Source organism: Primulina tabacum, unplaced genomic scaffold (assembly GCF_025594145.1).
Source record: "Primulina tabacum isolate GXHZ01 unplaced genomic scaffold, ASM2559414v2 Contig436, whole genome shotgun sequence".
Lineage (NCBI taxonomy): Eukaryota > Viridiplantae > Streptophyta > Magnoliopsida > Lamiales > Gesneriaceae > Primulina > Primulina tabacum.
Window position 1 is genome coordinate 92,069 of NW_027459748.1, and position 26,647 is coordinate 118,715.

Below are 26,647 nucleotides of genomic sequence, written 5' to 3' on the forward strand. Positions count from 1 at the left end.
GTATTCCATCTTCAGTAGCATATTAAAGCAAGAAGGAGAGAGTTCCTCTCCAGAAGCTGAGAAAGTAATGAGGGCAGCCGAAATCTCCTACTTGAAAGTATCAGAAAAATCCGAGATGCCTGAGCATGGGAGGAAGAAGGTCGATCCCAATAGGGCAGCGTCAATTGAAATAGATACATCTCCCTGGGAATAGATGAATTTTCCTTCGTCAACGTTAGCTTTGGCATAAAATTCCAGGAGAGCTGTTTTGTAAATAACTGCTGGTGCTTCCAGAAATCTTCTGAGACCAGATTTCTCAATGGCTTTGAACATGTTGACCAGATTTTCGTCCTTGATTGTCAACACTGAAGCAAAATTAACTTGATAAGCATTGAGTGTGTAAGCTCCAGCCATTTTTCTGCAAGTAGAAATAAGTTTGAAGTAGATTTTGCAGTAGAATGTGAATACGAGAGAAAACAGTAGCTAGTATGCGAAAGATCTGAAAGCGTAACACAAGAATAAATGCTTATGGTGACATTCATAAATATCATAATATTCAATATTTAGTGACATTTAAACTTTAGTGACACCTCCAACAAATGTCGTCTATTCCAATGTCGTCTTAAACTTCCTGACATTTTTTAATGTCATTATAAGATGTTAATGACAACTTCATATGTGTTACTAATTATTCATATAATGACAATTTTAAATGTCAGGAAAACTCATGTTTTAAAGACATTTATACATGCCTTGTTATTATAACAATAATGACAAATTTATATGTCAGTTAACATAATTTATAATGACAACTAAAAGTATCGTGTATATTATTTATAGTGACAATAAAAAATGTCACTAATGATATGTTATAAGGTTAATTTAAAATGTCTCATTATGTAATCTGTAATGACACTTATAAATGTCTTCTATACTAGTATATAAGGATATTGAAAATTGTCATTAATAGTTGTTTATAATGACTTTTTGAAATGTCTCCATATGAGTTTTACAATAACATTTTTTATGTACATGATTTAATGTTCTATTGTGACATAAAAAATGTTATATTTTATGAAATGTCATCGATTTTCAATATTTTCATGATATAATATTCAAAGATATAACAAATTAACATAAATACAAATACAAAATTTTAAAATAGAAATTAAATTGCTAATCAATAATTGTCATTAATTTTGCAATCATTAATGTATAAGACTGACAAATTTGTTATCTCGAAAAACACTATATCCCAACAAATGTATCAAATGTATTTAGTTTAAGAACTAACAAACAATTAAGTCTTGTAAAACAAAACATAAGCAAACTTGGGACGCATCTTCATTATTCAACCATCTCATCTTAATCAAAATCCAATATTCTTGTCACCTACAATAAAAATTCATATATTTGTATTAATTGAATAAAATTAAAGAAACACAAAATAAAGAGATTAAAATTTAATTCAAACTAGTGAATATCATACCAAATGATAAACTGAAAAATTATTATTTATCCAAATGCACCTAGTAGAAATCTTCCTCATGAACTGTCAACTGCAAATATAATTGATATTGGTTTAAAAAAATATTAACATGACAAACATAACAATAAATACAAGTTAATTGAAAAGTTGAATATCATACCAAAAGACAAAGCCAAGCTATCATTCCTCCAAGTATATCCCCAACCTTTTGTAAAGATCATATGGCCTAATCAAACTCTCTTCCCGTTCTAGGACAACTAGAACTTGTATTTCACACCAATTTGGTCCCAACGTCTGTCTTCCTACTTCGGTATTTGGATCCATGCTACGAACCACTCATTTTGCCACAATTTTCGTCGAATCAAATAGACTTTTTATTGAGACAGAACATCCAATCTACGTGAAGTGCAAAAGAGAAGGTTTTAATAAAAACAATTATAAAGTACAATCATCAACAAACATTATGCTAATGAGTATGTCCAGCTAGCCAGAAAACAAAAAAAGCATAAAGAAACATCATTCAAATTATTTAACTCATGACAGCAAATATACCTGTAATATACATTCTCAACAAAAATATACTATCTAAATCAATAAATGACTAACTCGAGATAATTATAAGCTCACACAAAATATAGCTTACAAAAAAGCAAACTCCAACTCATTATGCCACATCAAATAATAAATAATATCAAGCTTATAAAATTCTACGATATCATCTCAAATTCATCTCAAATTGAGGCCTGATTCTAGCAGCTAAGAATACATATATGCACAAATTCAAGAATTTAACATAAGCCATTCAAGAAGAGCATTGATCATGAAAGAAAAGTACTAATTTTACAATGACTGTGATTCTAGTTATCGGAAATCAGAAATTACTTCCAGCAATAATGCAAATATATCAGCTCGTGTAACATTCAGGCATCAGCTAAATAAGAAATCCTTCCAGCAGTAATGCAAATATATAATGCCCCTCACATGCCTCATTCTTACACTGCCATACCTATTAGTTTTCACTTTGTAAGACACGTAAATTGTAATCCACATGTTGCAGTGCCGTAGTTTACCTAATAGCTTAACACTCACGCAAAACACTTTCACGAGCAACATATCATCAGACATCACCCATCACAATTCTGGTAAAAAGATCTATTTAATTATCTATCAAATTATTTTAAGAATATTTATAATTATTTAAAAAAACAATAATATTGTAATTATTACTAAACTTTATTTAATATTAATATTCAAAATATTATTGCTATTTTAATTATTAAAATAAATGCATATTTACAAATTTATTTCTAATAAATATATTTAAATTAATTTTAATAAATGTAAATTATAATTATAAATAAAAATATAAAACAAATCCTACGAAACAATAAGCATGATTAATATGTTAATAATAATTTGTATTACCTGGCTCAATTACTTAGACTGCTGCACTAGGTTGATCTTTCTTAAGCTATGTGTACTAAACTAAAGCAGGTGCAAGTACTAAAAGACCTCAAGAACTCGATGAAGCTGCAAGGAGATGTCTGATGAAGAGCAAAACCTGCTCAGTATTAATGTCAACACCAGAAAGTCAACACCCAAAACCAGGATGTGAATGATTACCAACCCACCACCATTTGAGGTCTGTAACACAGAAAAGTGATTATGTCAGCTTTAACATCATGGACAAGGAAAAATCTAAATAATATCAATATGAAAATTTTCTATAAGATCCAGTAATCATTCATAGATCAATATGATGCAAACCTTCCTACAATCTTAGAGGAAACGTAAAGCAGACTCCATCACTTAACAAAGTTTAAACTCGGCAAAGCAAACTGAGTTTAAAAGCTATTAGAAAAACTAACCATACAATTGAATGCTCTGAGACAGTCAAGTTTCAATAATCAAGAACAGTGTATACGCCATTTCCGTCATTGTAACTAAAATTATGGGCAGAATGAAAGATTGCCTTCACCAGCAGTTTACAAAAGGTATAAATCTGAACTGTAGGAAGTTCAAATGGTGGGATCAGCAATAACCAATCAGTGCATCATCCTAAATCACCACATTCCAGAGGGCATTATGAATGGGCTCAACCCAAAACGGAAATACATGGAACTTAACATTACTGGTCCACAAGTTGATGAGTAGTTACCTGTTTTAGAGAAAAAGACTAACAAAGTATTGATTCTTAAAGAAGTACTGAAGATGAAAATATATTGTATCTTCGATAATTTATCCTAAATTTGAATCATTCTGACAGCTGAAGGTGATTCCAATTGCAGAAAACTCAACCAATTACTAAGTGAATTCTTCTCTATTATTTCCCTATTTCTGTAATCTACAACATCAAGATATACCAAGTACGGAGTGCCAGGGCAATTTAATGATCAATGAATCACTTTATACATACTATTCTTCTTAATTCCCTGATAAGATTAAAAACCATAGCGACATCTCCTGGTATAGAGTTTCTACGGCTTAGAGTATGCACATCTCATTTCTACTTATTTTCCAGAAGCCTACATTACATTCAATCATCCAGAAAACAAAGGATTTGTTACAGATTATTATTTTAGTACCACGAATTTGAGAAAAAAAGGATAGATTTGGAACTTACCGGCCGGAGATGAGAAGACAAATCTGAAACAGTGAGGCTAGAAAATAGAAATAAGAAGGGCGCGAGAGATTTGGCAATGAATGAAATAAGAAAGGCGCGAGAGATTTGACTAGAAAATAGAAATAAGAAGGATTCTGCAGATGGAAATAAATCTATAGCACTAGATGAATGAGGGTGGCGATAGCGGCTGAATGAGGGAAAAAAAGAAGGGGCGCGGCTGAATGAATAAGGGTAAAAAAGAAGGGCGCGAGAGATTTGGGAGAAGAGCGCGCTGTATAATTATTCCATCTTTATCAACAGCGTTGATCGTGTGCTGTACGAAATAAATTTTCTACTATTAAAAAAAATTATAAGACTATTAACAGCGTATGACGCACGTCGTAAATATTAAATTTTAACATGATACATATAGCTCGCCGTTGAAATAACTATTTACGACGTGTATTTTTTGCACGCCGTTGTTTGTATGAGCTAAAATAATATTAAAAGTGCACATGAATGGGTGTGCCATATTAAATAAAAAAATTATTATACGACATGATGAAGATTTTGGTGAGAAAAATAGATAAAATAAAGGTGGGAATATTTGGGATTGATAAATATTGGAGGAGGGAAAATAATTGTTTCATTCCATATAAATAATGACATCAATAAAAAATGTCAGGATAACTAATCTAATATGTTTTTTTATTTTACACATTATTAATTTTTTACAAGTGTCATTATTAAGTATTTATAACAACATTTAATTAAAAGTGTCTACAAAAAAGTGTCACAATAGCCATTTATTGTTGTAGTGTAATTAATGACTAAGAAAAGACGGTTAAAGTCTAGAATGTACAGCCGTCAGTGAAACATAAGGACATGTGTCGATATGCTTATGGTTGAATTTGAAAAGTTTACCAGAGAGTGTCAGAAACACCAAATTTTTTTTTAAAAGTAACTAAAATAGGCGGGCTTTCCAAAGCGGTTACTAAAAAATATCAGAAGAGAGTTTGTCATCTTATGATAATATCTTCTGGAAGTTATGAAGTACTGAAATATTTTCAGCATCTTGATAAAAACAAGTAGACACACTGTTTTATCGAAAAGACAAACCTTCTTCTGCTTCTGATAAAGCACGGAAAAGGAAAGAATAGAACAAAATAATATTCCTCCTCAATTAATGCAACTAATAAATGCAAAAGATACGATATCTATGGGAATGATAGATGACTCTTAAAATTCGTGCAAGATGTGACCTGTTGGACGTTTCTTTAGCTTCCCAATACTCTATATAAGTACCTGCAATCTCACAAATAAGGTTATGTACACAAATAATATCAAATCACAAATGGATGATGCAAACATGCTTTTGGAGTATTCTCCAGAGACTGATTCTGCAGAGGAATTGCAAGGACCATTTCCAGCTTCTCGTAAGATGATGTCTGAAGACATCTTTTTTCAAGATATGAAGACTTGGAAGAAATTCCTTGGCCTGTAATATGAACAATCAGTTAGATTGTTTGTTCTTAAAAGGAATAAGCTGCGGAATAACCCCTTTCAGTAACCATGATCGTGCGAAAATAGGGGATTCCAACATAGCTTAGTTAGGTTCCTGCTGAAGTACTTTTCAGTACTTCAAACTTCTGATATCAACAAAATGTAATAGATAGGCCAAATGTAATGCATCTGGTTTTATGAATGAAATATTCCATTTTTTCATATATCTGTTTATCTACTGCTTTTTACTTAATGCAAATAAATGAATAAATAACCAAATAACAAAAAATAAACAGAAGAGAAGATGACAAAAATGTAGTCTGGATAATTTAAGGCTCGATGGCTCTTCATCTTCCTCAAGTCTTGTCTATAAATGAAGATAACCTCTGCTCATAATGACATTTGTATTCCAATAGATTGTGAAAGCAGCACTCATGTTCCTCATCCTTCATGGAAAACTCAACGTTTGCAAGAATTAAAACAAGGTGCAGAAGACTTCATCTTTGCGGAGGTTATGTCCATTTGGATTACTGCTCATGACCTTCAAATAATCAATACCGGAGAATTTCTTGCTTCTGCTAAACAGAGGTCATTTGCAAGGAGGTTCAAGAGGCTTGCTCGAGTTGATCACATATCCGAATTGGTCAATGATGATGTGCTGAACCACATGCTGCTGTCAAGGGAGTGGGAGTTGCTTGACCTAGTTGCCATTTCTGAAAACTTCTGGAATATTAGAAGTCATGATTTGAACAACTGGTTTAGAATATGGCAAGATGCTGTAGAAAGAAGTTTGAATCAAGTTGTAAGGCGTCGATTCTATTCTTAATAAAATATCAGTACTTGCCACAAATTGTCTCCTTTTTCTTTAAAGCATACTGATATGAGTTGAGTAACAGGCAACTGATAATAATCAACAAACTGATAGCAACAATATACTCAAGTTAAAACAATTAAACCAAGAAAATTTCGAAAATAAGAGAACTTATTCTCAGGCAGAGGCTTTGTAAAGATGTCTGCTGCTTGTTGATCAGTAGAAACGTATTCCAGACGAATGTCCTTCTTCTGCACATGATCTCTAATGAAATGATGTCTGATATCAATATGCTTTATTCTAGAATGAAGTACTGGATTTTGCGTGATTACTATAGCACTGGTATTGTCACAGAAGATGGGTGATTCAGAAGCTTGAATTCCGTAATCTTTAAGTAGTTGTTGTATCCAAAGAATTTGAGAGCAGCAACTTCCAGCAGCAAGGTACTCTACTTCTGTAGTAGACGTAACTATGGAAGTCTGCTTTTTACAAACTATGAGATTAGCCTATCACCAAGAAATTGACAAAAACCACTTGTGCTTTTCCTGTCTAATTTGCAACCTGCATAATCAGCATCTGAATATCCAATAAGATTGAAAGATGAATCATTAGGATACCATAAGCCGACATTTTGAGTGCCCTTCAAATATTTCAGTATGCGCTTAGCAGCAATGTAATGTGACTGCTTAGGATTAGATTGAAATCTTGCACAAATACAGATAACAAACATAATATCAGGTCTACTGGTAGTAAGATATAACAATGAACCAATAAGACCACGATACTGAGTTACCTCTTCTAAAATTCCATTTTCATCCTTGTCAAGTTTAGTAGATGAGCTCATAGGAGTAGAAGCAGCAGAGCATGTCTCCATGCCAAAATTTTTCAGTAGTTTCTAAGTATACTTAGCTTGATTTAAGAAAATTCCAGTATCAAGTTGCTTGATCTGTAGTCATAGGAAGAGATTTAATTCTCCCATCATGCTCATTTTAAATTGTTCCAGCATCAATTTGGAGAACTTTGCACACAATTTGGGGTTAGTTGACCCAAATATTATGTCATCAACATAAATCTGTACTAACAGAATGTTCTTATTCTTAACTAAAGTGAACAGAGTTTTGTCTACTGTTCCGATAGTAAAATCATGATTAACAAGAAATTGTGATAGTGTGTCATACCAAGCTCGAGATGCCTGTTTTAAACCATACAGGACTTTGTGTAATTTAAATACATGATTTGGTAAGAAATGATCGATAAAACCTGGAGGTTGTTCAACGTAGACCTCTTCTTGCAGTAGACCATTTAGAAAGGCACTTTTCACGTCCATCTGATATACTTTGATATTTTTGAAAGCAGCAAAGGCTAAAAATATTCTGATCGCTTAAAGCCTTGCTACCGGTGCATAGGTTTCGTCATAATCTATTTCTTCTTCTTGTCTGAAACCTTGAGCCACCAGTCTTGCTTTGTTTCTGACCACAGTGCCTTCTTCATTTAGTTTGTTTCTAAACACCCACCGTGTTCCAATAACAGCTTGATGAGTTGGTCTAGGTACAAGAAACCAAACTTCATTTCTTTTAAATTGATTCAGCTCTTCTTGCATAGCTTCAATCCAACTGGGATCCAGAAGATCTTCTTCAAGTTTCTATTGACAAATCTAGAAGAAATATATCATGAACAAGCAATTATGCTCGAACGAACTTTCAAAAACTGAAGGGAGATTCGTACACAAATTATAATTTCTTTAAACGCAAGCCCGCTTCAAAGAACAAGTGTGGCAAACAGAAAGTCACTTACGAAAGAATATATACATAACAAAAGTCCACTTACGAAGGATAAGTGTGCAAATTATAATATAGCAAAAACCCACTTACGAAAGAATATGTGCATAACAAAATAGCACTTACGAATGAGAAGTGTACAAATTATAGTATAACAAAAACCCACTTACCTTGAATAATTCGAAAAAATGAGAACTGGTGATGATAGGATTTCGAAACTGAGCATGGATCTGGACTGCTACAGAGCTTCGATACTCGGCACACTAAGAGAGCAAAGTCTCTAAAATTCCTAGGGAGAACTAGAGAAGAAATTTAGAAAATGTGGAGGTGTGAATTTCTAATGGCATGACTCTCTTATTTATAGGGGTTGGCTGCTATCCTGATCGTGTATTATCCTCGCGTTTGAACTTTGAATCAAACTTTAAATCTAGGATAATTATCATATCTTATCCATGATACTGGATAATTTTTAAATCTATATATCCATTCCTTTAGTATATTTTCGAAATATTTTCCTATCCAAGCCTGCAAAATTTCGAATTTTTGTCTATTCCCAATATTCGGTAGATATTTTATTTCCAGTACAATAAAATCATTGCTCTTAAATACCAAAAATCTCCTTTAGTAACTTCAAATTTTGTGGTAAATTATCCCGAAAATAATGCTATTGATTTTCCATAAAATTCTGGTACGCGAACTTTTAAATTTTCCCATGCATGTGTTTTTTTATAGTGCAGAATTTTTCCTATCTCCATAATTTCGAAAATCCCAATTAAATACTTTAAATTTTCGAAATTTAGGGATCTATTATCCTCTTGCTTGATCTTTATCCAAGTATCAATTTCATATCAAATCTTAGATCTTTATCTGGTATCAATATCATATCAAATCTTAGATCTTGGTTTATTTATCCTAAAATTAGGCTTATCATCAAAATTCTTATCTTTGGAGAAAAATCGGGGTTTCACACTGGGTCATCTCGACCATCTAGGGCTCATGTCACCCGGCCAAGGTCAATCTCGCTCGACCAATGTCCTCACTGCCGACCAGGGTTCAAGGTCACTTAATCAGTATGGGCCACCACGGCTACTGAAAAAAGACATGACATGGGTAGTTGCTAGAGGACAGGGTATGGACAGTCGTCAGAGGACAGGGCGTGAGCATATATCTAATCAGGAACCGTGCACATGCACTCTAATCGAGGTCATCTTCTCTCCTACAAATACCGAGTTTGTAAATGGCGGGACTCTTGTGTGAGTTTTTTTATGGGCATGTTTTATTCCATTTTGATGTTGATGAAGTGTTCTGATGTGTAAAGAATAATGTAAATTTAAATAATATAGTGATATTTTACGGTGAAATTGTTTATTAAATGTTTTTTGTTTTGAAACTCTAATAGTTTTCTATTATTATTATTATTTCAATTATGGTTAGTTCTAAATGTATAAAAATAATTTTTTTCCCTAACGTACTTTCAGTTCTTTGACATTATTATATATTATTTGTATTCTAATATAAATTTAATAAAAAAAACATTAAATTTACAAGTATTGAAATATAATAAAATTGAGAATGAAATTTTTCTGAAAATTATACATAAATAAATACAAGTATGTTGGCAGGATTTATAACGTCCCAAAAATTTGAAGGTCCACGTAAACCACATCCATGCAAGTTATTAAATTTATTTTGTATTTTATTAAATTGTTAAATTATCTATTTAATTTTAAAATGATTTTTAATGATGCAAGATTTATGATTGACATTATTTTAAATTATTACATTTTTATTTGATGGATGTTAAAATATTTTCTCGTGTTTCATGTTTCAGGCGAATATTCGATGTGTGATCGAGGAAAGGAGACCGATGACGATTTAGGCGATTTTAAAATGTGATATTTTATTTCAAGTCAAGAAAATGACATTATAAAATGATTTATTAAGTTTTTAACATTTTTAAAGCCTAATTTAATTTATTAAATAATTTTAAGATTTTAAATTTTTAAGATTTAACACATGTATATTTTAATTCAAATTTAGGTATGCTATTATTTTAATGGAGAATTATTATTTTATTTAGTATACTAATTGATTATTAATATTTTAATATCCTAATTAAACCCTTTAATGCCCTCCCCACTAACCCACTAACACACACACACAGGTTACTCTCACACACACATACACATATACACTTGGCCTAGGCGCACACACACATTTCATTGCATTTCATTTCATTTCTCTTGGAAAAGGCTAGGGCTCTAAGTTTTTTCAGCAGAAACCTTTTCATTTCTAAATTTTTGAAGATTCACGATCCTTTTCGGGCAAGAAAACATGAAACAATCTTCTCCCGGTCATCCCCCGTGATCCACCGCGTCGGTATTCGTTATCTTCGAGCGTTTAGACACAAAGGCATGCATAATCTTTCGTTTTCGTATCGATCTTGTCATATTAATTATTTTGATATATATTGTATGAAAAACATGCGTAGGCTATGCAAAAATTTCAGCAAAATTGTTTGAAACGATTTTGGATCAAAATTTTTAGATCTCAAAAATCGAGTCTGATGTCTTTTCGAATAGTGTGAATTTTCGGTTGATTTTCTGGAAAAACTTTCAGCATATAAAACGTATCACTTTTTGATACCTTCGATTTGACAGTAAATTCGTAATTTTTGGACAAGAAACGGGTGAGCTATGATCATTTTCGTGGGACTGCTCAAGCCATGAAATTTCTGTGTCACAAAATCCATCATCCTCTGTTATTTCGAATTTTGCGACTTATAAGTTAATTTTCTGGAAATGTTTTCAACATATGATTTTTAGTTCTCTGTGTTATCTTCGATTGGACAGTAAATGCATAATTTTCTGATAAGAAATGTGAGAGATATGATTTTTATCGTAAACCCGCTCAAGTTGTGAAATTTTGTGCATGTTCTTCATATTTTCTCAAGTTTTGGTTGTAGGCTTTGTTGGGATCTCCTGAATCTTTGCTGTTTTGGTTAGGGCAGCATGTCCAGAGCGTTTCAACGAAGCCCTCGACATTTTTAAGTATGTTCGACGTGCAAAGAAAATATTTTTATGTTTTTGAGGTATGCTAAATGTCTTGTGACCAATTATGAACGGGTTTGGAAGTCGGTGAACGTTGCCGAAGACCTCTCCACCACGGTAAAGTATGATCGGGTTTGATCAGTATTGGAAAACGGTAAAGTATGACCAGGGACCAATCCACCTGGTAAAGTATGACCGAGGATCTTATGTATGTGGTAGTGGACATCCCTGCCAGCCCAGTACTGTGGTTTAGTCTGATCAGGCGCATTTATGTATGGGTCACTTGCTTTGAAACATATCTCTACGCAAAATGATTATGTTTATGTATGTTCAAGTATGTACGATGCAAGTATGTTTATGTAAAGTTTTACGATATGATGGCACGTTTACGTTTATGTAAGTGCGTTCATGTTCAAGTATGTACGTCCTACTTTAAAATGCATGTGGTTTTATTATGTATTAGTTGTTATTATCAGTTTATACATGTTGAGTCTTTAGACTCACTAGACTTGATAGATGTAGGTGAGGAAGAGTACGAAGAGACGAGGGGTGGGGACCAATGAGCCGACTCGGACTGTGTGGAGGCTAAACCCGAGGACCGCCTACGTTTTTAAGAACTTTATGCATGTTTCAAATACTCTGATTTTATGAGACTATTTTAAGTTGTTTAAACGAATACTTTTTGCAAACTTGGTTGGTAATTATTTTTAGATGAGCAGTTTATTTTTATCGCAATTTGGAAGATTTTTATTTATTTAAGAAAATTTTTATTTTTCCGCAAATTTCAATTATTTTAAAAGTACATTACGTTACAGGATTGTACCAAAATTTAAACTTTAATTGAAGTAGAGCTTATAATTATTCTTTTATGTTGGCAAGGAGTAGGTCTCTTGCGAGACGGTCTCACAAATTTTTATCTGTGATACGAGTCAACCCTACCAATATTCACAATAAAAAATAATACTCTTAGCATAAAAAGTAATAAATTTTCATAAATGACTCAAATAAGAGATCGGTCTCACAAAATACGACTCGTGAGACTGTCTCACACAAGTTTTTGCTGTTGGCAAAACTTATATTTTGTGTACTAGCATTTCTATCAAGTGTGCAATCTAAAAGTTAAGTAATCAAAGCTCGTGCAGCATTTCGGTCTAATTGTTGATATAACGTCAAATACTTCAGCATATTTTGGCACCACACCAGCAGACCGCACCAGCAGGTTATTGTGTCAAATCAGCATTTTTTGACCTCATATGAGCATTTTTCGGTGATACATTAGCACTCTAACAAAGTAATATATACTAAAAGCAAAAAAAGAAATCAAAGTTAACAAACCAAAACCAAATTTTGAATACTTAGCGAATCAAAACTCGAAATGAGACAAGTTTAGTTCAGGACCAAAAAATTATTTTCCGTTAATTTTTTAGTTGAAAACGAACAAGAATCAATACAACTCTGTCAAAAGCTTTGATGTTTTTGGATGCATATTTTGCTCCTAGAATCATTGAGTAAACACTAGAGATTCGTGTGATACACACATATACCTCGACCGACCTTTTGATAATATCCTCACATTAATTTATTAATTAAATGTCCTAGCTAGACACTATTATTTAAATATTATACCACAAAGAAATTTAAATGTGAATAACTAAAATTTCATTTATATTTGTGAAAAGTTTTTGTAAGAAAGATCCAGAATCCTTACATATATTGAATCCTTACGCGTCCCTATCTAGCTTTGATTAAATTTCTCGTGACCTTGGGAAGAAACCTGTCCGGTGCCTATGAATCCATCTTTCATACGATGTTGTACAGATTATAAGCAATTTACGTGTAAAAAGAAAGACCCACTATTTCTCTCCACAAAACCTCTATAAATAAACCCCACACTTCATGTACTCCACCATATTCAACCTAATTCCGACTTTTGTTCTTTTATTTCGAATACTGATCAACAGCTAATTACTTGTTCTTCATTCTCAGACAAGCTTTTGTTCACGCACAATATGGCAGCTGCAGCAACAGGAATGCAAATGATCTGTGGAGCTGGTTTCAGTTCAAGAATTGCTTGTCTGAACCAGTTTGCTCCTTTGAGATCAAGCGTGCCACTTTTCAAGAGGGATATGAAGTTCAGAGTTCGAAACACGGCTGAGGTGTATATATACACACACACACACTATATGTGAAGTTTACATATAGTTTGCTACTTTATTAACAGTGAAATACTGATATAACAGGATGGTGGCGATGTTGTTGATGAGAAAGAAAAAGCAGCAGTTCCAATTCCACCACAATTGTTCTCGACCCCTCCTCCCCGGCCGCAACCTGAGGTAGTTCAGATTAATTTATTTTGTTTTAATCTAATAATTGATTTAGTACATTTATATAATCACATGTGGTCTCAATTTCCATTCAGGAGAGCACAAATATTACAGATATCATGGCCTTCGATGGGCCAGGCCCGGAGAGGATCAACGGCCGTCTAGCCATGATCGGATTCGTGGCAGCCATTGCGGTGGAATTCACCAGAGGACAAGGTATCTTTTCGCAGATACAAAACGGAGGGATCCCGTGGTTTCTCGGGACGACTGTTTTGCTATCCGTGGCATCACTTGTGCCGTTGTTTAAAGGAGTGAGCGCGGATTCGAAATCGCGGGGATTGATGACATCTGATGCAGAGCTTTGGAATGGAAGGCTTGCAATGGTAGGATTGATAGCTTTGGCTTACACCGAGTATGTCAAGGGTGGGACTCTTGTATGAAAGTTTGTTATGGGCATGTTTAGTTCCATGATGGTATTGATGAAATATGGTATGTAAAGAATTATGTAAATATATGAATAATGTAGTGATGTTTTTATGTTGGAATGAATAATTATATATTTCTGGATTCTAAAGTTTGATGCTTTTTTCAACGAGTAACTTTTAAATATGTAGTTTATAATAATTTACTCGGATATTCTAAAGTATACATTTGAAAAATACCTAGCTAGGTTTGGTATGTGATTGATTTTATGTTGGTTTTCTTTTGTTATTTTTTGAAAAGATATAAGTTTTTTCCTTTAAATTTATTTCTTCGTGTTTATGGACTTGAAACATTGCAATTAATTTTTTTTCATATGTATTCATGCTCAAATAATATTATTTCTCTCATCCATATAATTATATTTTGTCATTTATCACCATACCAATATTGTGTATATATATTTCTAATTTTAGGACTAAATAACAAGATTTCGATGAATATTTGTGGAATCTAATTAATTTTAAAAATAATTAAGATTATATATATATATATTTTTTAGAAGAATTTTTTCTTTACATAAAACTTTTCGTAAAACTTTTAGTCATTTACCAATATTTTATATTGTTAGTGTAAAATTAAATGAATATGATCTCAAGTAAAAGAGAAGAATGCAGAAAAATTCACAAGCATTAGTAGTCGGGAATACAATTTTTATTTTTTAATTAATTTTCTTGTTACAATGAGGTGGAGAGTTTTGGATCGGACACGCACTTCTATTTTACTGGGTCAAGATGACGAGAAAGGCAATTTTCAATAGCAAATGAGACTTATATATGGGCATAACGTAAATTAAACAAGTTTTTCATTTTGTTCTTTTCATTTTTTTTCCTTTTTTGGGGGTTTGAGTTTTGAGAACGGGAAATTGGTTTATAGTCCCCGGCCGTCGATTTTTTTTGTGTTCAGACCCTGGTTACTTTTTTAGTACCACATTTCCACATGAAGTTACCATATTTCCACATGAAGTGTACCACATTTTGTATGACATAGTACCACAATTTTGTGGGTAGAGAATGAACCCAAAAAAATATTTTGATTGGGGATTTTTCATCAACTTTCCCATTTGAGAATATGTTTTTTTTAAAAAAAAAATTAACAACCCTATTTAATGCTGACAAAATTGTTGGAGCAGTTGATATGGATTAACGGCTAAGCTTCAATGAATCAATGCGTCTTTGTTTTTTTATTTTTTTATGGATGTAACTTGATTTTTGATATTACGTTAATATTGAAATTTAAACTTAACTCAACTTAAAAAATTTAAGAAGATAATTGTTCAAATTTGTATATACAACTATCATAATTACAAGTCAACGGGTTTGGAGCGCGAAGTTAACAAGTCAACGAGTTGGGAAACTTTCATTCTTGAGCCTGAAGTGAGAATATTAGTTGTCTTCTTGAGAGTTGTATATATGGAGTTCGACAATCCTTCACCAATGAGCTAACTTTTGAAGATTGGATTAGATTTCAGACTCAATCTTAATATTAATGACAATCTAAATGTATATATATATATATATATATAGACTAAGGGTATGTTTGGTATGGGTGATAAGCAAAGGATAGATTGTTAAACCCATGTTTGTCTCATTTTTTATTGGTTCAATTAATCAAGAAGATCAAGATAAAAAAACCTATTTGGGTGAAAAGACATCACATTGTTTTGGGAGGATTGATAATCCAATTCCTAAAATATAAAGTAAATTACCATTTTACCAACAATAGATGGTTTATATTTTTTTTATTTGCACACACATCACATGAATAATTTCATGATGAAACTAAATAAAATTTAAAAAATAGAGAAAAAATAATTAGAAATCCACATATCATCCTCTGCGCTTAAAAAAACAGAGAAAAAAATGAGATAAAATGCAAAATAATATTAATTTTTATTAAAAAATAAATTATCAGATAAATACATATCTATAATTTAAAATTTTATAAAATATTTATTTATTAATAGCTGAACACATGATTTTGAAAACATTGCTACAAATATCATTTTATATACCAAATTGTCATCAATATTAGTTTAGGGTATTTTTGTCTCAACAACAAAAATGTAAAATTTATCATACTCATTAAAATCTCACCAAACAAAATATTCTTCATCACTACACATTATATATCATTACTTTAAGTTTTCTCATCAATCCAATTAGTTATTGTATCCTACACACCAAACATAGCCCAAGTAACTTGCATCTTTTGTAGTGATTTAAGATAAGAGCAAACAAACCAAAGATAATTTTCTACCAAGAATGTGATGATATTCCGACATATTGAATTCTCAAGAGTAATTCTCGTCCATATATCTTTCAAATTAAAATAAAACAAGGAAAAAAGTTAATTATGGTTCATGCACCTACCCGGGGACTAGAAAATTCTAGCGTCAGCATTATTGGCTTTCAAATTTCAATTTCCTTTCTAGAACATGTCTACCCTAAAAAGTGGAAAGGACAAAAGCTATCGCAACCATATTTACTAGCATTTAAATTTAAGACTAAAAAAGAAAATTATTTAAATCTTTCATTTTCCCAAAAAATTGTATCAACTACATTTTCTAGAGTGAAATAATATAAAAAAATCCTTATTTATCTAGTTTTGCCTACTCAAAGGCGTTGGGAATGCAGTAATTATTATTAATACTGCTGCAAGAGAATAACAAAAATTGAGGTTCGAATCTCCCGATCACGATTTAAAAATTTTAAAATTTAAAATTATCATTAGACTACACATCTGTAGGACCGAGCGCTTGTCGCTTTAACAAAAGCTATAGCTAGTAGTAATGGTGCAACTCAAATATTTAAACCGCACAGCAGCTCAAACACCACGGTTCGATCGCTCTACCAAGCAAGGACAATTATTGCATCCAACAATCTCCCTCCTAATAATTGCATTCTTTACAATCAATGGGAAACGAACCCATGACCTTGCCTCTGATATCAATTGTAGGACCGAGCGTTTGTCGCTTTACCAAAAACTGTAGCTAGTAGTAATGGTGCAACTCAAATCTTTTAAACCGTACAGCAACTCAAATATCACGGTTCAATCGCTTAGGACAATTATTTAAACCAACAACACTCTTAACTAAAAAGACCTTTCTCGAAACCTTGAAAATAAAACATGTGCGATGCCTACCATGAATCCATATTCCGTACAACGTTGTTCAAATTACAGCCAATTTACGTGGAATGATAAATACCCACAATTTCTCTGCCTCAAAACCTCCCACATGCATCTACATCTTATCTGTGTGATACTGTCCCACAGGATTTAGATGTCCAAATTTAGTCATATTTGTGATTTAAAAAAAATAGTGGATCTCATGTATTTGTGGTTAAATCTGGACCCTGAATCCACACATGAAGCACTGCCCCACATATAAGGTGAAATATTCCCTATGAATACACCCACACCTCGTAGACTCCGCCATATTCAAGTCATACAAGACTTTTTCTACCGATTCTAGCTCTACTTTTATTACATTTCCACACCTACTTATTCTTACTCTTACAATAATTATATAAATTCAGAGTTCTTTTTTCACGCACAAACAAACATTATGGCTGCTGAGGCATCGGGTATGCAAGTGATCTGCGGAGCTGGTTTGAGTTCAAGAATTGTGGGTTCGAACCAGTTTGTTCCTCTGAGAGTGAGATGTATGCCACTCTGTAAAAAGGATCTGAAGTTTAGAGTTCGAAGCAGGATTGAGGTACATATAATATGAGCAATTCTTGATTATTATTGCCTTTGGTGGATTATTATATGCTTTTCGAATCATCCTGCAGCAATGGAATGTTTTAATTTTTTTATTTATTTAAAGATTATGAATTTGGTTTTCAAATGTTTGAATCAACTAAAAGAAATCAGATCTGATAAGGTGAAGTTTAACATGTTTACTTTTTTTTTTAGTAAAGACTATACTTTTATGAAGGTTATTTGTATATTTTGCTACTTATTAATTATTTGAATAATGAAATGTTTGACTTTAATTGTTGATTGAATAGGATGGTGCTGATGTTTCTGATGAGAAAGAAAAAGCAGCAGTTTCAGTTCCACCTCAGTTGTTTTCCACGCCTCTTCCGCCGCTGCCGCAACCTGAGGTTAGCGGATTCAAACAATTTTATATTTTGAAACGTTCTTTCTAGTTGATTTTAAATAATTTTGGTGGTGATGTCTCAAAAAACAGAAACAATGTAATTTGTTGTGATTTGGGTAACTAATACAAAATTCTTGCGAATCTTCCAAGTTTTACAGAATTCTTATCCGTAAATTTACTTTTTCTAACATTGTTGGTGAAACTAATTATTGCGGATACGTTAATGTGACGAGAGAAATTGTGTAGCTATACTGGGAACCTGAGATTTGATGAAAGAATTATAAAAGATAGAGGACTATTTACATGTAACCTTTACTAATATTTTACCAAATTAAATTTAAGGATTCACATCAAATTATTTTGTTCGCATAAATATATATCAAATGTATAACTTTACTATATGTCTAGGAGAGCACCAAGATTACTGACATCATGGCCTTCGACGGGCCTGGTCCGGAAAGAATCAACGGCCGTCTAGCGATGATCGGATTCGTGTCAGCCATAGCTGTAGAATTAACCAAAGGACAAGATATCTTTTCACAGATACAGAATGGAGGGATCTCTTGGTTCGTCTGGACAAGTGTTGTGCTATCTGTAGCATCACTTGTCCCATTGTTCAAAGGCGTGAGTGCGGATTCGAAATCGAGGGGATTGATGACATCTGATGCAGAGCTTTGGAATGGAAGGCTTGCGATGTTAGGGTTGATAGCTTTGGCTTACACCGAGTGTGTCAAGGGCGGGGCTCTTGTGTGAAGGTTCTGTTAGTGTTGAAGTAGCTTGGTATGGTAAAAGAATGATGTAATGTTTTCAAGTGGGAATGTTTAAATCAATACATCTTGTTCGAGAAGTTAATGGCTGCCTTTTTATTACTCGGAAACTGTCAAATATATGTTTTAGAATCCCATCTGAATTTATGTCTAGATTAGTTGAAAGTTCATGATGTTTTCATATAAAGTCAGGACAAGACAATATAATCATATTACAAATCCACATCCTCCATGTGCTAGTTTTTTAAAAAAAAAACACGACAAATATTCTTGGTAAAGTTCACAAATATGTTGATCTCTCGGTTGGCACTACAACAAAAATGATTTTTCACAGCACGTAAATTCACTTTCCGCGACGCGCATTGCACGTTGCACAACTGCAAGCTGTTGAAACTTCAAGATTATCAACGACTATCAACGACGTGCCTATGCGCGCCGCGGATAATATTCAACGGTATGCGTAACAACGCCGCGGATAAGATTATCAACAGAGTGTGTAGACGTACCGTGGATACTATTATCAACGGTGTGCATATCATTAGTGCATGTATACGGTCACCTTCCTTCAACACCAGCTCGTCTGGAGTTTGCGCTCCTCGGAGACAGGGGCCACAATCTACGGAATGACGTTCACAATAGCAATTTCATCAGTTTCATTAGGCGCGTGCTTCCCTTGATCCTGAAACACCTCGCATCCATCCAAGCCTATGATCACTTTGAGAGTATGTACCCAGGATTGGTATCTTTCTTTGATATCGTCATTGCTTCCATCGCCAGTTGAGCTGCATCATGGTGCAGCATTGCTTGTATCTCATCTTCATCCTCCATTTCCAGCTCACCTAGAGCTTGATCTCCTTCGAGGCATTGGCCATTAAACATGAACATGATACAGTCATAATCCACATACTGACGTACACAATAGGCATTAATAGCTTCTTTGTGCTTCTCTTCATCAAGAAAAACACCTCGTCCCTATCCTAGCCATGCATTTTAAAACTGATATTGGCATCCATATTTTGTTAGAGTATGTGTTCAACAAGTTAATTTTTGGCTTGAACTTTATTGACTCTTATGTAAAAATAATATTTATTTTAATAATGTTTTACGGTTTTATCCAATTATGATATTTGATTTATTTGTATACACATGTAAGTTGCATAGATAGTCCTTGAATATGGATAAGTTGCATAGATAGTCCTTGAATATGGATAAGGTATCATGAGGTCTGATTTTCAAAATAAGATCATGAAACTCATTAGGAAGTGTACCATATATTCTTAACATGTTCCTAGTCGAATCAACCGTCTTAACTAAAGATAAACGTCATTTGAACTTGAGACTAACATATGTAATGTAAATGATAAGTTTCATTAGTAAGGGCATAAAGATGTCCATTCATACATATGAGTTATAATTTGATGATGCACTGAACAACCCTCTTCTTGACTGTCCAAGTGGTTATCACTTATCGAGTGAACTATTCTGTGGTTATGATTGTAGACCATTAATCTTTAGTCCCGAGACAACGTAAAAGTTCTACCTAATAACATGTATTTTGATCCGTTTACCAATTCCATTGAGGGTCATCAGGTGGCGAGCTAGGGTGTAGTTTCGAAATACGTAGGAGCCAATAAAATGTAATCGGAGATTCACCGTTTGCCTATGGGTGAATATATCTTATGTGATCTCATTAGTTAATAGTACAAGGAATATTTGTCATAGTAAGACATGTGCATTTTGGAAATGTGTTTCCTCAGTTGCACATATCATATCACCGTTATTACTCAAAGATATATTACATCGTCATCGAATTCATTTGTAACTCTCGATGTACTAATCGTTACAGATTTGATATATATGAGTAGAAGGGACCATACCGTACGCTAACCATAACTTAAGGTTTTGCAGGTATTATTAGTGATACCTAAGAGATCATGAGGCGATGCTATTAGACGCTCTTACCATGGTCTGATGGGTTAAATCACACTTGAGTTCTGACATTCTTGATCATTGTGTTGATAAAAAGAATGAGACTAATTAGGGTAAGCCCAATAAGAATAAATGTTATTCTGAATCACAAGATATTGTGAACTCGCGGCTAGCTATATTCAAGAACCATTGAGGGTCACACAAGTATTGGATTTTTTGTTCCCATTGATATATAGAAATACATTTTTCATAAGAAAAATTCGCGGCCACTTCCACGGCCATATCATCGTCGGATTTCTGGAATTCAGGTAATCCAGTCTCGACGTAAAGTTCATTGAGATCTCTAGTTCGATCTAAACAAGGAACTCGGTCTTTTATCTTGGATTTGATTAGAAGATCAAAGGAGGTAAATCCATTCGTAGGGATTTACAGGCTATATCATTCGCTTAAAATCCGGAATAGTTGGAGTCGATGTTATATACGGAAATCGTTTGTAAGCATCTTAACCTCCGATCAGTATTTGACTTAAAAATATGATTTATAGATTATCGTCTTAGCTTAGAAACGCATACCGAATCGTTTCATTTGGATAACCGAGCTGATCAGGCTGACCAAAATACCGTAACTGCTCATGCCCAATTGATTACTGTTTTTGTGCAATCAATTTGGTATTTCAACTGTCAGTTTGGCCTAGATAACATCTGATTTAACCCAGCTGACATGAAATACGTCTTGTTCGAAATTGGGTTTTCTCTTCAGTCGTGTTGGCGGCTGGTCATTTGGAAGCTTGCCAGATTTTCAGTTTGGCTAAATTCGAGTTTCACCTTCCATATTGAGTTAACAAATTCACATTTGAGTAAATATGCTAGAAATACGATATTAAGTTTTGTTGTCATCAAAATCAAGATTGTCATAATTTTTTAACTGAACAATCTCCCTTTTTTTGATTATCACAAAACTTTGATTGTAACGTCTACTCGTTTTAAAATGCGAAAAATATTTTTTTTAAAAAAAAACTCTTAATTTAAAAATAACATTTAAATAATATTTTCCGCATTTTAAAACAAATAGACGTTACAGTTAGTATCAGAGCCAACCTCTCTTAGTACGGTGTGGTTCGGGGATGAACCAAGCGGAAGCTGGTGGGCATGTGAGGCCCGGGGCCGAAGAGGGCGGGGGGTGATCGTCGGTGCCATGAGATTGCATGGACAATGAGCGGCTCCTGGCAGGCTTCTAGGTGGAGGGAACATGAATGAACCGATCCCACACCGAGACTATTCAATGCAATGGACTGTACAGTTGAAGAGGGCTTAAAAGATTTGATATGTACTACTCACATCATGAAAGTGCATCTTCTTTTTGGTAGCTCATCAAATAAGAACTCCAAAGTTAAGCGTGCTTGACTTGGATAATTCTGAGATGGGTGACCTCCTGGGAATTTTCCTAGGGTGCGTGTGAGTGAGGACATAAGCATGCTGGAAAGACTCGTCTTGGTACAGTGAGGATAGTCGTCAAATATGGGGCGTTACATTGACAAACTTGGATGAACAATGATTTCAACCAACATATTCAAATGGTAAACTGAACCTGCTCAGGAGAACCAAACTGACGCAAAACCAGTAGCTTCATAATCATTTATCGGAATCTTAAACTCTGATTCAAACTTTGACTTGTGAATAAGATTTGTAGATCATCGTCTTAGCTTCGTAACGCATACTGAATTGTTTCTTTTGGATATCTCATGATCATACTGATCAACATATCGCAACTGTTCATGTCCAACTGATTGTTGTTTCGTGCAATCAATTTGGTCCTTCAACTGTCAGTTTGGCCTAGATAACATTCGATTTAGCCCAACTGACGTGAAATAAGACTTGTCCCAAATTGATTTTCTATTCAATCGTCTTGGCGGCTGGTCATTTGGATTAAGGAGCTGTGAGATATACACAAAATACCTAATCTTGCCAAATTTTCAGTTTGGCTAAATTCGAGTTTCAGCACATTTAAGTAAATATGTTAGAAACACAATAACAAGTTTTGTTATCATCAAAATCAAGATTGTTAGAGTTTCAAAACCCAACAACTCGAATAAAGATTTCATCGAATATTCAACAAGTGGCACCGTATGTGAGAATCATGCGATCTTCTAAGTTTGATATTGAAAAGTTCTATGGGAAAAATGACTTTGGTTTGTGGAGAGTGAAGATGAGGGCAATTCTTGTCTAGCGAAGAGTGATAGAGATGCTGAAAGGTGAAAAATCACACCCCGATTCATTGTCTACAAAAGAGAAAGTGGAATTCTTGAGAACGTTGGATTGGAACCGGGCCAGAACTGGTCCAATGATACCAAACTGGACTTCTGATTCGAAAGATAAAACCTTGGAATTAGAATCAAACCTGTTTTCAAACGGTTCCGTCCGGTTGCTGGATTTTTGGCACCAAAACCGCTCGGAACCAGAACCAAAGAACCTTTAAGCATGCCTACCTAAAATACGCATGAATCTCAAACTTCATATCTCATTTTAAGGGAGCAATGATTAATAATTATTTTTAAAATCATATAATATAACATATTATCCAAGAGTTAAGGCTAGTCATATAATATACAAATTACGTTCTTACTTGAAAGCGAAAACCTTATAATCCCTAAAAACTTAAATCTCATCACCCTTCTCACCAAGTGTCCCAATAACATCTAGCTCCTCATTTATTAATTCTTCCCAGAACCTTTCATCTACTGACTTGTATTTTAGTTTTCCGACCAATAATCCCAGTTGCTCAACCAAATCATCTCCATCCTCCTCATCACAAAGTGTCTCAATTTCATCAACCCTCTCAGTTATCAATTCTTCCAAAATCCCTTCGTCAACTGGCTTACATTCCCCTCTTTCCAAAGATTTTTCCCCCATAACCAGTTGACGTTTTTGCATACTCAAAGCCAATCTCTCAAGCTCCAAATCATCAAATCTTGGAATGTCACCATACTCTTGAGGCTCTACTTTAACATAGAAGTCTCCATTCCCAAATTTCCCAGTTCCAACATCAATTTTGTCCCCATTTTCTTCACTTTCTTGGCCTAATTCTGGAAAACAAACATTACCAGTTGTGGGAATATTCGAATTTTCCCCTTCATGGAACACTAATTCTTCAGCCCCAACAATTTTCGAGACATGGTTTAATATTCTTCTTCTCCTTTTGTTGCTTGTTACTCCTTGTGGGTCTTTCTTCTGGATTAGAAGCTGCAATATTTGTTGCAAGAACGTGGGGTTCTGTATAGCTTTTGCCAACAAACTTACAGTTTGTTTTTGCTCCATTTCTGCCCTTTTGAGCCTTTGTTCCATTGTTTTAAGATATGACAAAGTCTTTTGTTGTTGCTGCCTGAGTTTCACTAATTCCATCACCAGAACTTGCTTGTTGCGACTCAAACGATCAATTTCTGCATCTAATCCAAGACTTCCCTCCGTCACGCACGAACCCGGACTTCGATTCGATGTTTGAAAACTCGAATATTGTATCTTTCTTCTTAGGATGTTTTTTAGAAGATGCCTTTGTCCCCTTAGAAACACTTCATTTGCAAACTCCCACCTGTCTGGATTAACCTTCCTGAAGCCCTGAAAGATCACTTTTCACATTCTATACTTCACAATATGTCTAGATCTTGTGAATATTGCAAAAAACATAATTTCTTTTAGTTTAAATTGCAGAATTTCATGAAAACTAAAGCATCGATCGAGGACTTTGCTTTTAGATTCATTCCACACAAACTAAGGCTCTGGCACTAATAATTAATTCATTTGGGTCGAACTTATACTGAGTAATTAGAGGAACCAGGATTTTTTTTTCCGAAAAAAAGAAAACCTTATTAAACAAATTACATCGGGAAAAAAAATTAAGAATATTACTCACATAAGTATTAAGCTGCCTCACAAAACTTGAGAAATTACTGTGCTTGAAGTACTTTGGAAGAAGATTGATTGCAAATTTTTTAGGATCCCAAACAATGAAACTGTTGTTTCCACGACTCCACGAAACGAATTCATCTGTACTTGGATCTTCAACAAAATCATAAGTTTTGCTGAGAAATGGCGGAGGACCAGCCTCGAGCAAAGCCTCCAATGGTCGAGGAATCAGTTCCTCACTATCCCAGTACCTAATGAGCTTGATCCAACGTACTCCTCCTTCAAAAAATCTATGGAATTATTCATAATCTTTTCCTCGGATTTTTTTATATATACTATACTATAACAAGATTTGTAATCAAATATTTTCCAGCAAATAGCTATCCTTTCTTTTGTGAGATTTTTTTGAGTCAAATCTTGAGGTTAAATAGGGTTTTAACAGAAGATTATCAAGAATACTAAATCAAACTGTAAGTTGAGAGACACTATGATAACAGGAAGATACAATTTCTATTTTATTTTGTTTTGTTTTTTCCAAAGAATTACTTTTTTAAAACAGATAGAAGATGATTAGGGTTAGATAGAACAATTAATTAACAGGTGATTGAAGATGGAAAATAAGAAAAGAGTATGTCTCTTGTGAGACGGTCTTACGAATCTTTATCTATGAGACAGGTCAATCCTACCGATATTTACAATAAAAAGTAATACTTTTTGATTAGTGACCCAAATAAGAGATCCATCTCACAAAATACGACCCGTGAGACCGTCTCAGACAAGTTTTTATGTAAATATAATAGTGTGTTGAATTATTTAAAGGCAACAAACATTTTTTTAAAAGCCAAGTGTTTAATATATAATTTGAGCAAATGGAAACTTGATTAAGTAATCACAATTTGTATATTTATCAACTAAGTATATAAATACAATAAATAAACCATTAAATTTAGAGCTTTAAATTTACTTATATCACATTTTTTTAGCAGGACCTAATCGAATATTCTCATTTAAAACAAAACATTTATTTCTTTCAAGTAAAATTATCAAAAGCTTGCAGTATTATATTATATTATATATTAAATTCAGGCAATAATCGTGCCAACGTAGTGCCAACTCATATTAGACACGCGGCACATTCTTGTATGGACAATAATATTGACAATGTAGTGCCAACTAATAATTAGACACGCGGCAGCTTGCTACGACAATGAATCCACTGGCACCGAAATATTTCCGAAAGATCCTACAAAAATCAGGTATTTGCTTTCTTGCCACTGATACTTTCTGAGTCTCTGTTATTTTAAGGTGCGCACGGCATTGTCACTACCTTTTGGATGAAGATATTTTCGGGATTTCACTGCTAACCAATGAATTATTAATTTTTTTCATTTGATGTATTATATTTCAGTTATCTGTCATACAATTGATATCAAATGCAATGTCACGAGTTCGATTATTTTTTATTACAAAAAACGTACAATGTCACGAGTTCGATTATTTTTCATTACAAAAAATGTAATTATTGACAGAAAAATTACTAAAATATAATAATTTTATTTACTTGGCCGAGAAATCGAAACGTGTAATAATGTTAAATTTTGTGTAACATTGACAAAGGTCGAGTCATGTTTTTTTTACTAGAATAGAGTAGATTATTACTGTTTAGGAATTTTCAGACTTTTGTCCGATATAGACAAGTGGGATGGGAATGGTCGAGACAAGTGGGATGGGAATGGTCGAATATGTTCAGATATTTTTAGACAAGTGGAAATTAAAATCGATGCAGCAACATTTTGAGATCATTTCATTTTCGTTTTTTTTTCCCCTATTTTGGAGGTATGTTTGGGAGAGTGTCATCCATCCCTTAGACCAAAGCAAAGGTTTATCATGTATAGGAAAATATTTGGTATTAAGATTTGTGGCCAATTAAA

General features: G+C 33.6%; 3 protein-coding genes and 1 long non-coding RNA gene across 5 annotated transcripts; 2 read left to right on the top strand and 2 right to left on the bottom strand.

The window, feature by feature from the left end:
- Window positions 1–568: 568 nt before the first annotated feature.
- On the bottom strand, window positions 569–2,016 carry LOC142534250 (uncharacterized). Its single transcript, XR_012816941.1, has 3 exons — window positions 1,629–2,016; window positions 1,469–1,538; window positions 569–1,371 (listed from the first exon to the last, which is right to left on the bottom strand). It is a non-coding gene; the product is annotated as an uncharacterized LOC142534250 (long non-coding RNA).
- An 11,006-nt stretch (window positions 2,017–13,022) lies between these two features.
- Window positions 13,023–14,044, top strand: LOC142534244 (early light-induced protein 1, chloroplastic-like). The gene is made up of 3 exons (XM_075641184.1): window positions 13,023–13,368; window positions 13,453–13,545; window positions 13,632–14,044. Exons 1-3 carry the CDS (start codon window positions 13,222–13,224, stop codon window positions 13,974–13,976), a joined length of 585 nt encoding a protein of 194 aa, XP_075497299.1. The 5' UTR covers window positions 13,023–13,221; the 3' UTR covers window positions 13,977–14,044.
- A 3,400-nt stretch (window positions 14,045–17,444) lies between these two features.
- LOC142534243 (early light-induced protein 1, chloroplastic-like) lies at window positions 17,445–18,973 on the top strand. Of its 2 annotated transcripts, none has more exons than XM_075641182.1 (3): window positions 17,445–17,734; window positions 18,030–18,125; window positions 18,530–18,973. In XM_075641182.1, exons 1-3 carry the CDS (start codon window positions 17,585–17,587, stop codon window positions 18,872–18,874), a joined length of 591 nt encoding a protein of 196 aa, XP_075497297.1. In that variant the 5' UTR covers window positions 17,445–17,584; the 3' UTR covers window positions 18,875–18,973. The 2 variants fall into 2 exon arrangements, with proteins under 2 accessions (XP_075497297.1, XP_075497298.1); XM_075641183.1 differs by having other exon boundaries at window positions 17,446–17,734; window positions 18,533–18,973.
- Window positions 18,974–23,148: 4,175 nt separating this feature from the next.
- LOC142534242 (heat stress transcription factor A-2c-like) lies at window positions 23,149–25,174 on the bottom strand. Its single transcript, XM_075641181.1, is given in 4 exon segments — window positions 23,149–23,302; window positions 23,486–24,428; window positions 24,724–24,966; window positions 24,969–25,174. Coding segments are annotated over 4 exon segments (1,254 nt in total). The 5' UTR covers window positions 25,023–25,174; the 3' UTR covers window positions 23,149–23,288.
- Between the last annotated feature and the right edge of the window lie 1,473 nt (window positions 25,175–26,647).

Bases quoted from the DNA above. Each gene is read 5' to 3' on its own strand.
- LOC142534244 (XM_075641184.1), top strand. From the start codon at position 13,222: ATGGCAGCTGCAGCAACAGGAATGCAAATGATCTGTGGAGCTGGTTTC. The intron at 13,369-13,452 runs GTGTATATATAC...CTGATATAACAG, and splicing joins GAGTTCGAAACACGGCTGAG to GATGGTGGCGATGTTGTTGA. The intron at 13,546-13,631 runs GTAGTTCAGATT...ATTTCCATTCAG, and splicing joins CTCCCCGGCCGCAACCTGAG to GAGAGCACAAATATTACAGA.
- LOC142534243 (XM_075641182.1), top strand. From the start codon at position 17,585: ATGGCTGCTGAGGCATCGGGTATGCAAGTGATCTGCGGAGCTGGTTTG. The intron at 17,735-18,029 runs GTACATATAATA...TTGATTGAATAG, and splicing joins GAGTTCGAAGCAGGATTGAG to GATGGTGCTGATGTTTCTGA. The intron at 18,126-18,529 runs GTTAGCGGATTC...CTATATGTCTAG, and splicing joins CGCCGCTGCCGCAACCTGAG to GAGAGCACCAAGATTACTGA.